The sequence below is a fragment of the Diceros bicornis genome, chromosome 5 (assembly GCF_020826845.1).
Source record: "Diceros bicornis minor isolate mBicDic1 chromosome 5, mDicBic1.mat.cur, whole genome shotgun sequence".
NCBI lineage: Eukaryota > Metazoa > Chordata > Mammalia > Perissodactyla > Rhinocerotidae > Diceros > Diceros bicornis.
In genome coordinates, this window is record NC_080744.1 from 4,871,943 (window position 1) to 4,888,411 (window position 16,469).

Here is a 16,469-nt window from a genome sequence, read left to right on the forward strand (position 1 = left end):
ACAGCGATCCTCAAAACTTACTAAATGTCAAGAAACAACTTGGTGTACGATGTAATTATGTTAAAATGACCTACTCAAATGAATTTATTAAGACACAAATTTTTTTTATCAAAATGCATGCAAAAATAGTTAATCTACCTCATTCCATAAAGTATATAAGGTTGCTTTCAAGTAAGATGGCCAGGTAAGTGAAGCTTTAGGATATGCTCTGCTTCTGAATGCCTTTCAATTGTCGTTAGAACCATTTTAAAATAATACTTTATGCAATCTCAAGGAGAAGAAACAAGTATCTTCCAGATTTATTCAGAATTTACAAACCCTCTTACTGTTCAGTAAAGAATTAAGAATTATTATATCTTTGAAATCAAGACTTTTACCAAAAATTGGCAAGTCATAGGCTTATTCTGATCATTTTCATTCATGTTGCTGCCTGCATCATAATTTTTTTATGCTGATCACTGGCACTATTTGTGGCTAATCCACATTTTGCTGCTTAAGTGACTGATGAGAAGCCTCATTCTAAAATATTACTTTGTCAGAAGTAGCAAGCCTTTATTTATGACCAATTAGCTCCTGGATGTGGACCCCAAGTTAAACCAATAAATAAGTTGAAGCAGTTTTTGCTATAGCTCTATGGTACTAGCATATACACAGAAAAATGAAATAGACAACCAGGAAGTAAATTTACCTGTTCATATATGGATCTACAACTTAGCATCTGATAAAATATATTTTGCCATTATGAAAATAATATGGAGAACATTTATTCTCATAGAAAATGCTTAAGTAAAAGAAAAATCAGGATACAAAAATGGCACATATAAAATTATTGCAAGAAAACGTGCCAAATCTCAATAGTCTATATCTCTATATTTTTGTCACACATATATGCTAATTCTTCAATAAATACACATTATATTTTTAAGCAGAAAAATAATGACTTTTTAAGAAAATCTTTACTTGTTGTTGTTAGCCTATTATGTTTTAACTCTACTAGATACTATAAACTAGATTTCCATTCTCCTCTATGTTTCAATGCCCCACCATTTATACATGGTTTATTAGGTTTGTGGAGTGAGGGATGAAAATTACAGAGCTTTTGAGCCAACTACATAGTTAGAAGGCACAATCCCCAACACTGCCCTCGTTTCTGACATCAACTGTAAGTTTGGGGGATTCCCCAGACCACCTTCAGGTTTGATAATTCACTATAAGAACTCACAGAACACACTGAAGGAGATTATGCCCATGGTTATGGTTTATTAGAGGGAAAGCAGACAGATTAAAATCAGCCAAGGGAAGAAGTGCATAGGGTGAAGTCTAGGGGAAGAACCAAACATGGAGCTTCCATTGTCCTCTCCCCATTGAGTCAGGATGAATTACTCTTCTAGCATTGACTTGCGACTATATGTACGGAGTACTGCCAACCAGGAACACTTACCCAAGCCCCAGTGTTCAGAATTTTCCTTGGGACTCCATTATGTAGCCATGATTGACTGACTGACTGCACAAGCAGTTGATGTAAGTCTCCAGGTCAACTGATACCACTGACCCAAAAACCGACATCACATTGTTTGTCTTTCTGGCATGGTCAGTCCTCACCCCAAATCACACTGTTAGACTATCCAGCATGACCATCATCCCCGGGCAAAGAAAAGACACTAGGGATCACCTCCCAGAAGCTTTGGGCAGGGCCAAATTCTTTACACAGGGACTAAGCAGATCAATAACGTAGCAATTTACCAAGTGTCCCAAATAGTATGGCACTTTATCTCTGATCTAGCCCTCAGTATTTGCTGCCACAGGGATTAAAATGTTTGACAGGTGAGGCAAAGCTTTTATAAAAGCCTTCCAGAGTCAGTGCCTTAGCAAATGGAATACTTATTCCATAATTCAAGGACCCTTATATCTAATTACTAAGGTTGATTGTTCACTTTCATACAGAAAAAAGGTCTGTTCAGTGGACCTAAATGGTAAGAGTTCATCCTTTAAACATACAAGATTGATTTAACCTAAAATACAATTGGGTGTTATGAGATAAATGATTAAATAATTCTAATATTTAACTATTTGCTTCATGTATGTCTGTAAACCTTAGTAAACCACACAAAGTTCATACTCTTGGCAAGCAAGTTGGGCAGTAGGGGAAAAATAACATTGCTCTCATTAGCGCGCCTTTTAAATGAATGGATGGGGACTTGGAGCTGAAGGAGAGGAAGCCCATGCACTGCTATGTGGGTGGACGGGCTTTACACACAGCGCCCTAACCCCAGATCAGTGTTTCTCAAATTTTCATATTGAACCAAGCCTTTTTAACAGAGAAGGGATTTTAAATATATATGTAGATTCTTTGTGTTGATACAAGTCACCTTTAGTATAGCATTTTTATTATTATGCTCTATTATAGCATCTTTATTATTTATCATATATTATAAATTATATCTTTGTTATAGCATGACAAATACCTGTAATTATAAAACCACACGTCAATTACTTACCATATAAAACTGATTAATGGCTTATAAATCTTGTACAAGTATGAAAGCTAAACGAGAAAAGTAAAAATTTACAAACTAAAATCAAATTCTAATGAGCATATTTACGCACTACTCTTCCCTGATTTAATCCTCATCTTTTTTTTTTCAATTTTCTAGAACAATGTAAAGAAATCACTCATTTGGGGGCAGCTCGTCCTATACTACCAAAGCACAAAGGTAAGTGTACCTACTCAGTTGCTATATCCAATATAAAAAAACAGATCCCCAAAGGCAGAATCATCAAAATGTATAAAATATCAGTCAATACAGAAAACGCAGTAGGCCCCTGGGACTAAACAGTTAATCATCTGACTATATTTCTATTCAGAAAATGTGCATTTGTCAAACAGATACGGGGACCATTGTGAATCAGATGCGTGACAGACGGACAGCATGACCATCCATTAGCTATGACAATGCACACAATCAGCTGACTTGGAAGAGAAGGTCGGCCAAAACCATGAGTCTTGTACATTCACCACTGAACTCTAGGAAAACATAGTCAAGTTGTTCATCTAGGCTCTTAAGAATGTTGAGATAACAGCTCCCAGTGTGAAGTTACTAAGACCACAGATGAAAATGACTGTTTGTCATCAGTGGAGGCTTCACATCTCATTGAGAGCCCACGTGGGAACACGATCTCCGAATCACAGTCTCCTACACCAAGTGATGGAACGCCACACAATGACTCAGCCATCAACACTGCAGACGGTTCCAGCAGAGACAGGGCATCCAGGGCGTACGTCAGTCAGTATGTTAGACTCCAGTGCATGTTCTTCTTTAAGAACAAAGTCAGATTTAGCTCTTCGTGAAACGTTGGAAATGTGATATTACAGAAGGAAAGGAAGCGCTGCATTGAACTGATACACAGAACTGTTGTTTTCCAGTCTTTGCATGAAGGCAGATGATACCAGGAATTTAACTATTTCTAACACTGTCCAGGGCTAATTTCCGGTATTTAAAGGCTGCCTCGATGTATACCTAATCAACAAGTAGAGAACAGTGCAGATCTCTTACATAAGGGTTGCGGAAGAGGAGAGAAACCAGGGAGGAAAGACTTCTTCACAGTCAAAGCTGAATCATCAATTCTAAACATGTTTACCTGCCCGCTTTCTAAGGGCTCCTAGAAAACGATCGCTCCCTACCCATCCCCAATTTTATTATTCCAGGTTATATATTAGTAGCTTTAAGGAAGTTTGTCTTTTTTATTTTTCTTAAGTATGCATAGCTCAATTGTTGCGTGTGGAGCCAGCTAACTCTGGCTCACAAGAGCCGACTGTGTGCATCTCTCCACATCTTTACCTTCATTAACATCACACTGGTGGCTAAAATTGATGATGGAGTATTTACACCACAGAAGGCAGCAAACTACAAATCAGGGCCTTCCTCCTTCCACCCCACACTGCCCCGCTCCCCAATGAGCAGGCTGTCCAACACTTACCAACACACCACTACACCTTAGTAGTGTTGTGTACTCACTCAAATATTTATTGTGCTGTGGGTCACACAATTTGCCAAAAACAGGGAAAAAAAACAGTGACCCAAAACACACAGTCCTTGTTCTCATAGATCTTAACAGTCTATGTAGCTGCCATGCCCCTTTCTTACCCTATTCCTTACTTCCACTTACATATGCCCTACTCATTCTTTAAGCTATCTCAATCTTATATGACACTGATGTCTCCCTTTGCTAAACTTTTATTGCATTTATCGAAGTAATAAATTTAGCAAATAATAATCTAAATTATTTCTCATGTCTCATCTTCTTAGCTATATTTCAGGCCACCTCAAAGCAGACGAGTTTCATTCTTTTTTGCAAGGTTTGCTTAGCATGATGCACATTATGGGCGGCAGGAGTTAGAAGACTGGAGAACATTTAAAATTTTGGAATTGATTGACGGGAATGCTTTTTGTTTAACATTTAAATAGAATGGTGTGGCTCATGCATTTTCCACAGCATCCTCCCTAATATTTGCAGGGCTAGGGAAAGGGGTATAAATGGAGACTCCCAGGCTGGCTCTCCCCTTCTCTTCCCACCCTCTGACTCTATCCTGCAACAGTGAGGGGCCCCTTGGATGAGTGCGGTAGGGTGACCAACCTTCCCATTTTGCCTGGGACTGAGGGGTTTTGGAGCATGCAGGACTTCAATGTTAGAACTGGTACAGGCCCAGGCAAACCATGATTGGTCACCCTCTGGATGAAGGAAGGAGGATGACGCAAGCAGGCTCTGATAGCATACAACATCTGCTGGTCAGAGAAATCTAGGGTTTTGGAAACCCAAAGCATGGCCTAGACAGGTGGGGTGAGTGCGTGATGGCACAGGAACTCTGGCTGGGTAGCTTCCTTCTACCCTCTAGACGCCTCTCCCCCAGAACTATGACATATTCGAGCATGTAGTAGTAGAAAAAGACAGAAACATGTTTATAAAGTGAAAGATATTAAAAACATGTTCAAGTTATCCTCATTTCTTTTCTTCAATGTTGCAAAGCCTTCCCTCCTGATCTCCCTGCATCCATTTTTTGGCCCCTTCCAGTCTACTGACTATTAGACATAACAAGAGTGATAAAACCTGTGTAAAGCTCTTCAATGGTCTCAAAGAAAAGAGCAGGATCCCTAACTTGGCAAAATGGGCCTGTGTCACATGCAAGCCCCCCTACACACACACATACACACTGGACAAGCATTATGCCACTCAGCCCTCTCTCACAGTCACACTGGCCTTACGTTAGTTCCTGAAATGGTCCATGTTCTTGCCTGCTTCAAAGCCTTTGCAGATGCTGGGCCCCATGTGCCATGTCACCACGTGAAATCTCTTTCCTGACAAAGTCTTCCTTGTCCATTCCTCAGTCTAGATCAGGGACTCATCCCAGGCTCTCAGGACTCACTTTGCTTTTCCTGTTTGGCACACTTTGTACTTTGTAACATGATGACATATTATTTGAGTAGCACCTAAGTCCTCTTCTAGACTTGTAAGCTCAGTGAGGACAACACCTTACCTGCTGCGTTATCTCCATACTCAGACTTACATAGTTAATAGGAACTACTTGAGGAAAAAGGAAGGCAGAAATGAAGCAAGGAGGGGGAAGCAAGCAAGCTTCTATGCAATGTGGGAAAGGTCTCTACACTGGGCCTTTTAATATTTCTGCCCTAATATGGGTATTTTGTAAAACCCCCCTCACTTTAACGGCAGGAGATATTTTGTCACATCTTATTTTTTCCCTGTTAAAGAGAGCATATTTGCAGAACATATTCACATTGGAAGGATTTTGTTCTGTGATGTCATGGATTTGTCAAATAGGACGAAGGAATCAAAAAAGCTAGAAAATTCCAAGTATGGATTACAGACTATTTGCAATTCTCTTACTTTCCTTTTCCTCCTCCTCTACACTCTGATCCTGATCATACTTTTACAAAATCTATTATCAGAAAAAAAAAAACTATTAAACTCATTTTCAGTAAGGTATAAAACATTAATAATACATAAATAGCTACTCTTCCCTACAGTTCCCAGCAGCTGTAACGTCTGAAAAGGCAAATAGCCTTAAGCTAAAAAATTCAGTTAGTACTTCAATTCTGTGGATGCCACACTGAGAATAAAATGATTCCATACGGCCAAATAAAACCGCCCAAGTTTCATGTGTCCAAAGCAGTTATCAAGCCGTATGCACAAAAGACAACGTCTCTCTGTCCCTGTCTGCATGCGACGTCCACTCTCAAGTCCTCCCGAGGCTTCTCAGAGCGCGGGCCCCAGGACCCCGCTGCCCCCAGGGCAGCGCCCACGCGCCCCGGGACAGCGCAACCCATCTGCAAACGCACACGGAGACACGGGCTCTGGAAAACGGATTCTTTGGACAAACCAGGCACAAAGTATACTGAATAGCTGCAGAGCCCTTCCTCACTTGAGCTCTATGAAAATACGTCTTTTACACTTAAGACACAGCCCGGAGCAAGCGTTCTACGCCCTCACGAATAAAGCAGCATCTCGGGCCCTCGTGGCCACGCCCAACTCGTTACGCGGCAGCCCACGGGCGAACGTACCCAGGCGCCTCTCCGCACTACGCATGCGCCAAGTCGGGCCCGGCGGGCGTAGGCTGTCGCCGCATCTGTGGCGAGGCCTTCGGGAAAGAGCGTCCTCACGTCCTCGCCGGGACTCTATGGTTCCCGCGCGGGACGATGGGCAGTCTATATAAGGCGCGTGCGCAGGGGGCGAGCGCCTCTTTCTCATCGACGTGGCCCGGTTCGTGTTGTCGGCATGGGCCGCTGCCCCGCCCGCTGTTACCGCTACTGTAAGAACAAGCCGTACCCAAAGTCCCGCTTCTGCCGCGGTGTCCCCGATGCCAAGATCCGCATCTTCGACCTGGGCCGGAAGAAGGCGAGAGTGGACGAGTTCCCGCTCTGTGGCCACATGGCGTCCGACGAGCACGAGCAGCTGTCCTCCGAGGCGCTGGCGGCGGCGCGCGTCTGTGCCCACAAGTACCTGGCGAGGCGCCGCGGGCGCGACGCTGTCACCTCCGCGTGCGCCTCCACCCCCTCCGCGTCCTGCGCGTCCACGGGATGATGCCCTGTGCCCGCGCCGACCGGCTCCAGACCGGCATGCGGGGCGCCTGCGGGACGCCCCAGGGCACGGCGGCGCGAGGCCGCGCCGGCCAGGTCGTCGTGTCCGTCCTCACCAAGCTCCCGAGCAGGGAGCACGTGGTCGAAGCCTTACGCAGGGCCAAGTTCAAGTTCCCCGGCCGCCAGAGGATCCACATCTCCAAGCAGTGGGGCTTTACCAAGTTTAATGCCGGAGAATTTGACGACAGGGGGGCCGAGAAGCGCCTCATCCCGGATGGTTGTGGAGTCAAATACGTCCCCAGTCAAGGCCCCTGGGCACGTGGCGAGCCCTGCGCTCAGGAGGTCTTTGACGGCACCGCCTCCCTTCGCCCTGCAGGGCTGACTTATGCTCACCGATAAATTTTATTAACTGGTACGAAATAACGCTTTGTTAATTTCTAAATATTTTTAAAAATTTTAAGCTATTTATCCAATTTTTAGAATATAGACTGCTAGAGAAACAATTTTTATATTAACACCAGAGTTTTAGTGGCAAATGATACTTTCAAGTGAGAATGAAGCAACCTGTACCTGATTTATAGAGAAAGCTGTTGCAATTCTAATCCGAGCTCTTTTAATTTGGGAGAGTCTAGGGAAATAGGTAAAAAGTTTTGTTTGTAATGAAGTCATAAATTGTGCAGCTATCATGACATTGAATAAAAACTAGCTAGAGAAGGTCCAAGATTTGTAGAGAAAAAAATTCTTATGGTTTATAGAAAATTAACAACAGGGTTGAAAATAATGGTAGGCGTCAGTGATACTTCAACTACAATCTCTTTGAAACTAAAGTCTATTTTTAAACTTGTTTATGTTTTTTTATAAATTTCTGCACATTGTTTTTAGAATTACCTATCACTTCCCATTTAAATTTCTGTGCATTGTTTTTAGAATTACGTGTTACCTTTCATTATCAGCCTTAGGACAGTTGGATATCACTGCAAAAAGTTTCCCCAGACATGCTTTACATTAACTCACCCTTAGGAGAGGACAGTGCAATCTTTTCTTCATCACAGAAAGGTCATAGGTTGACAGCAGAGCTCATACTGCTTGTGTAGGAGTCCCAGTAGAACCAACAGAAAAGAGAAAATGACACTCAGCTATCTGTGCCCTAAAAGGACCCTAGAGAAAATTTGTAACCTGTAGATACTTGCCCTACATAAGAGTTAAATTGATCACACAGGTGTTTTATGTTTTGTTTTATTTTAGAAACTGTACATAAACTAAATTGCTGGGTCTGTACTACATTTAAAATTCCAGTTCTTTAAGTTATTTAGACTTCCGAATTGCAATCCTGCAAGCAGTGCCGTCAGTTTTCTTAAACTAACCACTCATTTCAGAGTCAACCTATTGAATGAAAGCAACAAAGGGAGTACTAAATAGTATAGAAACACATGCTTTTTAAATTATTTGCATTTCCTTAAAAAAATTCCTTTGTCAATCCTAAAATTTTGCATCTGACTTCATATTTCTTTCAGGCTCTTAGTAGAAGATATTTCCTACTTGTATATTTTAAGCTAGGTTGCTGTTTTAAGCTATATTTTTCATATATATAATATATATATAAACAAGAAATATAACAAGTATTAAATAATATGCATATATAGAAAGGGCTCTTCAGCCTAAGAAGCACTTTCCTTGATATGTTTTACTTGATGCTTTAAAACTCTTACAGTTTGCTAGGAAATTCAGTCCCATGTAATTCATAAATGAGGGTAGACTGGAGCCAGATCTTCTGTCCAGTTCTGTTTGTTTTGTATCATGCTGTCTTTCAAAAACAAAAACTCAACCTCACAGAAGTCAAAATGCACAACAAAACACAACAAAACAAACAGTTCCTTAGTTATGTGTTAATACAACTGTGATGCAGCTTTGAAAATATTTTCTGTCTTCATTATTCACCCTGCTCCTTGGTCTCAAACTTCTCAAACATACTGACCTTCAAACTTGGAAGTCTGTGCTCACTCTCTAGATACAGGGAGGCAGGATAAGCCCATGGATGTCTTTGCCCTAAGAGACTGGTAACTATGGTTGTTTATGCATAGATATGTGGATGAAAAGGAAATGAAAGATTAAAAATTATTGCATTAAAGAACTGGTAGGTAGGTGTCATTAAGGTTTATTTGACTTTTTCCTGCAGTTTTCTGTTATAAACTTACATATATAAATTTTATTTCCTTTAATGTTGATAGAAGGACACTTTCACTTACTAGTTTGTCTTAACAAAAATCCTATTAACTTATGTTCTCCAGGCCATGATATTGGTTTTTCAGCATTTTCCTATTTTCTGGTCTTTCTAGTTATTAAAAAATTGGTAAAACAGTTGAGTTGAAAGATAATTTAATTATATTTTTGCAGAGCTCTTCATTATTTCTAAATTTCTATTTAAAAGGAAAATTTAATTTGGGTACATAGTATGTATTCATATATGTATGCACTACTGCAATGAAACAGAACTGTCTGCTTATTTAAAATAAAAAAAAAATACAAGTACAGTTAACTAAATTCAAGCAAATATTGCCCTGTAAAAGTCTTTGATTTAGTTGATGGAGTCTCCAGGTTTTATGGAAAATACTGACTGATTATCAGTTAGAAGATGAAAACTTCAATTGGGCCATGCACTGTATCAATTTAGTTTTGAAAGCACCTTCCACAAATGATTGTTATATAATCCACCATTTCTCCCTCCCTCAAAATGTGGAATTAGACTAAGCATATTTAGCCTGAAATCCCTAACTTTTATAAAAATATACACCAGCTCTGGCATGAATTGGCTGTCACTACCACTGGCACGCGTTTTATTTCCACTTGATCAGCTTTGTACTGCCTACACTGACGTAATTCAAGCAGGGCTTCCTGGCTCTTTGAGTGTCGTTATTGACTAAGGATTGAGCTGAGAAATCATTTAGCCCCAATCATCTTCTGCTTTTATATTGACATACGTATCTTTTTTTTAAAGTAATGACTTCATTGTTTTCATCAAAATACCTACATGTTCTTTTAAGTAATTAATGTAGAAAATAATGAGTAAAGTCAAAAGTGAATAAAATTACACCATCAAAAATAATCCAGAGTGAGTCCTTGTCATGCTTAGGAGTGGATAAGAAGGCATTAGGGGGCCGGGATTTGCATCTCAATTTCTTCACTTACTTGGACAAATTACGTAGCACATATCACCAGTCCTTAATTTTCTCAACTATAAAATGGGCTAAGAGACTGATTATAAGGTTGTTTTTAGGATTAAATGAGATACTTCATCAAGAAAATGAATAGGATTGTGCCTTGCATATATTAAGTACGCAAAACTAATGTTAACTTATAAGAGTTAATATCAATGTTGTTATTACATTTGCTCCTGCCTCACTGCTTCTCTGCTTCTAATTTTTGTTGCTTGTAGTGTTATTTTTTCATGATTTAAAATCTTAATATTGTTTTGCAACCATAATTCCCTCCAGTCGTGTAATCTGAGTTCTAGATTTAATTGGATTCAATATTCTTATTTGAGTTTTTGTTGTTTTTTATCTTTAGTTTCGTAATTTTCACTTTCAGAATTTTTTATTTTCAAAATTATTCCATTTCCTTTGTCATCTACTTTTGGAACTTCTTTTGAAAAATGTAATTGTGCTTTACCAATTATCCCCTACATATGACTCACTGATGGAGATTTGCTTTATTTCCTTTTTTCCCCCCAAATTGGATTTTTTATCTATCTTACCCACTTTTTTCATTCATATTTATCTCTTCTTTTCTTCTTCTTTTTCTGATTTTTTCCCAAAGGAATGATTATATGGCTGTCACGCCATTATATTCATACTGCTTGTGTGTGACATAGACTGTTCCACCCAGATCTCCTCTTTAATCTGAAAGATGATAGGTGAATTTCTCGAGTTATCCTTTTACAGAGTTTTTGTTGTTTTTTGATCATTTAGTCTTCTCTCTGAGTGCCATAGTTTGAGGGCTGGATGTTGCTTTCTAACTCCTTTTCCATGCCCTCAGGACTAGAGGATGGGGAAGAGAGAGAACCCCGAAGGGTTAACTATCGCCTTTGATGGATGCTGGATTCTCAGTTCGCTTCTGAGATCCCATTAAATACGCAATGCCAGGGCCCTCTCAGGCAGGTGTACAGTCCACTCTTCCAGCTGTGGTGTGTTTCTTATTCTTGCCCCACTGCTCTTCAGGGCCATTCTGGAAAATGCCAAGCCCAGTTGCTGAGGATCTTGGGTGTTGGAGGGGCTCTACCCGTCAGTGGATTTTCTTAGTTTTCCCTTGTGTAACTACTTCTGTGTTCAGCGCATTTCTCTCCATATTAGGGCATTAGTGAGACAGTTTTAAATCTCATGTTTTTTCAGGAATACTTCTAAGAGTTTGGAGAGCTATGAAGAGGTACATTTCATAACTGAATGTTATATAACCCACTATTTCTGCCCACCCCTCAAAATATGGAATTATACTAAATCTATTTAGCCAGAAATCTTTAATTAAAAAACAAACAAAACAGCTCTGAGATATCACACGAGAATACTGTCTTCATTTTATGTCCTCTTCTTTCCTAAGTTTATGACATGCATTTGACATGACCTTTTCCTTGGTGGCTTTTGGCTGTATTTCTTTTACCATATTATTCATTTCATTAAGTATTAGAGAAGGAGATTCTTTGATCCTATTTTACTTCAGTTTTTTCACCCAGGGGTCCTCTTAATGTCATACTAAAAAATTGTCTACCTCTGGAAATTTTAACTTTAAAACAATTTGTGTAAAAAATATGCTTCCACATGTTTGTAACAAATTCTAGTTATCTTTTATTGGTGTGGATCTCAAATAATTATAACTAAAATTTCCATGACTATCAAAATGAAGAATTTTTAATATAAATTCTAAAAATATCAATTTTGTGTTTGTACCTGTACGGAATCTTAACTTTTATTATGTTAAAAATAATCATTCTGCATATTTAATTATATAAGTTAAGCAGGTTTCTGAGAGTTACTGATCAAGAGATATTTTTCTGCTCCAAATATTTAAAGATAGGACCATATTTACATTAGAAACTATTGTATTTTGAGAATTATATTATTAAACTCTTCAGGGGTCCTGTTCATGAAACTCCCTGTTGTCCCAAGTTGACTGGTTACTGATAAAAATATAAGAGTTTGTGGAGGAGGATGGCATCTTTTGGGCAAATGCAGAGTTCTTAAAAGAGCAGCTATTCCTCCGCCTCTCTGGGTAGGTGGAGGGGGACAGGACATCGGATTGTTAGGAAATGGTGATTTTCTTTTGCCTGAATGTTGTGAATTGTTGAACAACAACAACAACAAAAAGATGGTGCTAGTGGTGGGGACGGGAGAGAGACGGCAGAACTGATAGAGAGTGTCAGGGGACAGCCCTCATCCCAGTCTCTGGCACTTTAGGGATAAGACTTAAATTTCCCACCGTGTGAGGCCATTGGTGCCTTAAGTTTAGGCAACATTGCTGATGCTATGCCCCCTTTCTCAAGGGTGTTGCTTTTGGGAGGGAACCATAGCAGCAAGAGGCTGTCTGGGGAACCTCCTCCATGGTGGCAGCTGAAGGCAGGGAAAGAGCGAGCCATGCCTTAGCCAGATTTCCTTTGAGGGGACTGAATAGGGAGAGGAACTCCAGAACCTTCTAAAGAACCTACAAAAAGACAGCATTAGAGTCAGCATTTGGACACCTGGAGACAGTCAGCATTATCAAGAGAACCAGCAACAAGTGAAAGGGAACCTGTCTCCTGTGACTTGGAGTCATTTAACACAGAGGGTATTGTCTGTGCTCATGTTCTGTTGTTGGTCATCTATATCCAGGGATGAAAGAGGAAAAGAGGGGAATAAGAGGTGATTTCCTCTTCCTGCTCTAGGAAGCTGAAACTACGAGTCTAGGCTGCACTACTAGAACAGACAGGAGGTGTGAAAAGGATGGGTGAAAATTTTAGTAATTGAAAGTGATTAAAACGTTATGGATGAGGCTTACCTATCATTGAGGAAACGTGCCACTGAAAAAGCAATACAGTTTCAATGGAGCGCAGTTGGTAGATTTTCTGGGAAAATAAAAATTTCACGTTCACATCATTCTCCCGTCAAACCAGTTACATAACCATTTTGATGAAAAAATTCCGCAAACAGTGCCAGTAAATGCTGAATTACCAAAACTTAGAAGACGTTGGAGTTTCACCAGACTAAAGTAAAACCACATTCAGCATAAAGAAATTTCTATACCACTTCCAAAAAACTTCTTTGCCACCTAACTATGGTCCCTCTACCTCTCTGCACCGTTTAAGCACCTTAAATATGAGCATATTTAAAATCTTATCACCGAAACCCATGTTCATGTGGCTCCAGTCAAATTATATATATACATCTCTACCTCTATCTCTATCTCTATCTCTATCTCTATCTCTATCTCTATCTCTATCCATATCCATATCCATATCCACATCCATATCCATATCTATATCTATATCTATATCTCCAAAATTAGCCATAAATGATGTCTGTTAATATTATCTTCTGTCTAGTTGGTGGGGATTTGACTTATACATACAACGGACTACTTCAGTTTGTACATATACTCTGTGATAGCAGATCATTTTTTGAGAAAAACTGGACAATCAATAAAAATGCCATTTTCACAGATTTACACATTTTTCAAGATATTATAAAATAATTGGAAGTTATGAAAATATAACAGTCTATAAGGTCCAAACCTACTTTATCTAAAAGCAAAGTTGAGATTTTGGAAGTTTGATTGTTAAGTATAGCTAATGACTGTACAGTCTTGAGCTGCATAACAATGTTTTGGTCAACAACAGAGGTATATATGATGGTGGTCCCATAAGATTAGTATCATATAGCCTAGGTGTGTAGTAGGTTAGTCTAGGTTAGTCTAAGTACACTCTATTATGCTCAGACAATGACAAAATCACCTAACGATGCATTTCTCAGAATGCGTCCCCTTCATTAAGCAACACTTGACTGTAACATTTGTGGCAAATACCACAGTACTTATTGACTGAATTAGTGAATTTGAGGTCTATGGACCCTCCAACTTCAGAAAATAGTTTGAACTCACATAATACATTTGAAGAGGCTTTTGCCCTAGAAGCCAGTAATATCACTTTTAGATATCTATCATAGAAAAACCCAATCATATGAATCAGGAGACATATGCAAGAGCCTTCATATCATTGTTCATAATAGCAAAAAAATTGAAGAGAAACCAAAACTAATTTCCACAAAGAGGGCAATGAATATATCTATTGGTGTATATTCACAATGGGAGACACTAGAAGGAGGGAAAATAAATGAATTACAGCTACAGCCAACAACATAGATAAGTCGCAGAAATAAAATGTTGAGTGAAAAAAAAATAAAAGAAGACTCTAAATAGTGTGATGTCTTTTTTTAAAGCTGCAAAACTAGAGGAAATATTGTGTATGTATAAAGAAATATGTGATAGATCTAGTTTTTTAAAGGAATGCTCAAGTACAAAAATTTAGGCTAGTGGTTGCATGGGTGGGACGTAGCGTGGTGGGGGAGTAACAGAGATGGTCTCTAGAGGTACTCACAGTAGATTAGATTCAATGATTACTAATGTTCTAATTTATATTTTGGAGTGTGAACTCAAGGATATTTATTTTATTATTACAATTCAGAATGTACAGACTGTGGCAGACAGACTTTAAGGTGGCTCTTTTGATCTCTACCTCGAGATGTTTCATCAGCAGGTATAATCTCCTCCCCTTGAGTGTGGGTGGGGCCTGTGGCTTGCTTCTAACTCAAAACAGATGGCAAAAGTGATGGAATGTCCCTCCCAGGACTATGTTATAACGTACAAGACTCCATCCTCCTACCAGACTTGCTCAAGAGTCTTCTTCTCCTTGCTGGTTTCGAAGAAGCAAGCTGCCATGGGTCCTACAGCTGCCCACAAATAAATTGTGCGAACAAACTGAGTGAATTTCTAAGCAGACTCTTCCCCAGTCCAGCCTCCCGGTGAAAACTCAGCCCTAGCCAACATGTTGATCACAGCCTTGCAGAGGAGTCAGATAAGCTGTGCCCAGACTCCTGACTCAAAGAAATCGATAATAAATCTGTATAATTTTAAGCCACTAAATTTGCGATGATTTGTTATGTAGTAATAGATAACTAATATACATGCATTACATATATTCTTAAATTTCATGCAGTAGAATTTATCAGTTTTCTCTTTAGTTGCTAGTATTTTTTGTTTGTTGTTTAAGACATCATCCATACTTTGAGATTTAAACATAGTACCCTGATTTCTTAACAAAGTTTAAATTTTACTAATCAAATTTAATCTTTAACCCATGGAAGTTGATTGTTTTGTCAATCAATTTTTTGAGATCCATTTTTTTCTGTATGTTTAGCTAATTGTGATAATATAATAAATATTTTCTCTTTTAAAGCAAATCCTCGCAGCTTATTATCTTCAATATGTCAGGACTATTCTTGGAACTTCCCCCTTCCATATAGATTTGATAAACAGCTTGTCAAATCACCACATTCAACTGCTTTCAAAAAATTCCTGGGGCTGGCCCTGTGGCCTAGTAGTTAAGTTTAGTGCACTCTGCTTCAGTGGCCTGGGTTCAGTTCCTGGGCACGGACCTATACCACTCATTGGCAGCCATGCAGTGGCAGCGACCCACGTACAAAATAGAGGAAGAATGGCATGGCTGTTAGCTTAGAGTGAATCTTCCTTAGTAAAAAAAAAAAAAAAATTCTCGATATGATTTTTATTGAATTTATATTAACTCTATAGAGTAATTGGAGGAGAATTGACATCTCTATGCAAATGAGTCTTCCTGTCTACAAAGTATATCTGTACATTTATTAGGTTTCCCTTAATGTTTTTCAATATATTTTATAATTTTATCCATTACTGTTTTGCACATATTTTGTTAAATTTGCTTGTAGATGTCTTATTTTTTTGTTGGTATTGAAAAGATCATCTTGTTACATCAACTATGCTCTTTCATTAACTCTGATAATCTTTCTGTTGATTCTTTTGCATATTTCACATAGACATCTTATCAGCTAATATTAATCATTTTGCCTCTTGCTTTCCAATATTTGTATTTTAATACATTTTCTTATTCTTACTGTACTGAAATCTTCACTATGATTTGAATAGAAATAGTAGGAGTGAACAACATTCTTATATTAATCCTGAATTTAAAGGAATTTTCTCTAACTTCTTACCTTTAAGGTGATGTTCCCTGTGTTTTTATGACAGATACTCTTTAAGGAGTAACAGAAGTTTCACCAATTTCTATTTTGGCAAAAGTTAGTTTTCTTTATTTGTTTTCTTTTT

General features: G+C 38.9%; 1 protein-coding gene across 1 annotated transcript; it reads left to right on the plus strand.

The window, feature by feature from the left end:
• Positions 1-6,771: 6,771 nt before the first annotated feature.
• RPL10L (ribosomal protein L10 like) lies at positions 6,772-7,441 on the plus strand. The gene is given in 3 exon segments (XM_058540639.1): positions 6,772-7,039; positions 7,042-7,407; positions 7,410-7,441. Coding segments are annotated over 3 exon segments (648 nt in total). The 5' UTR covers positions 6,772-6,789.
• Positions 7,442-16,469: the final 9,028 nt, after the last annotated feature.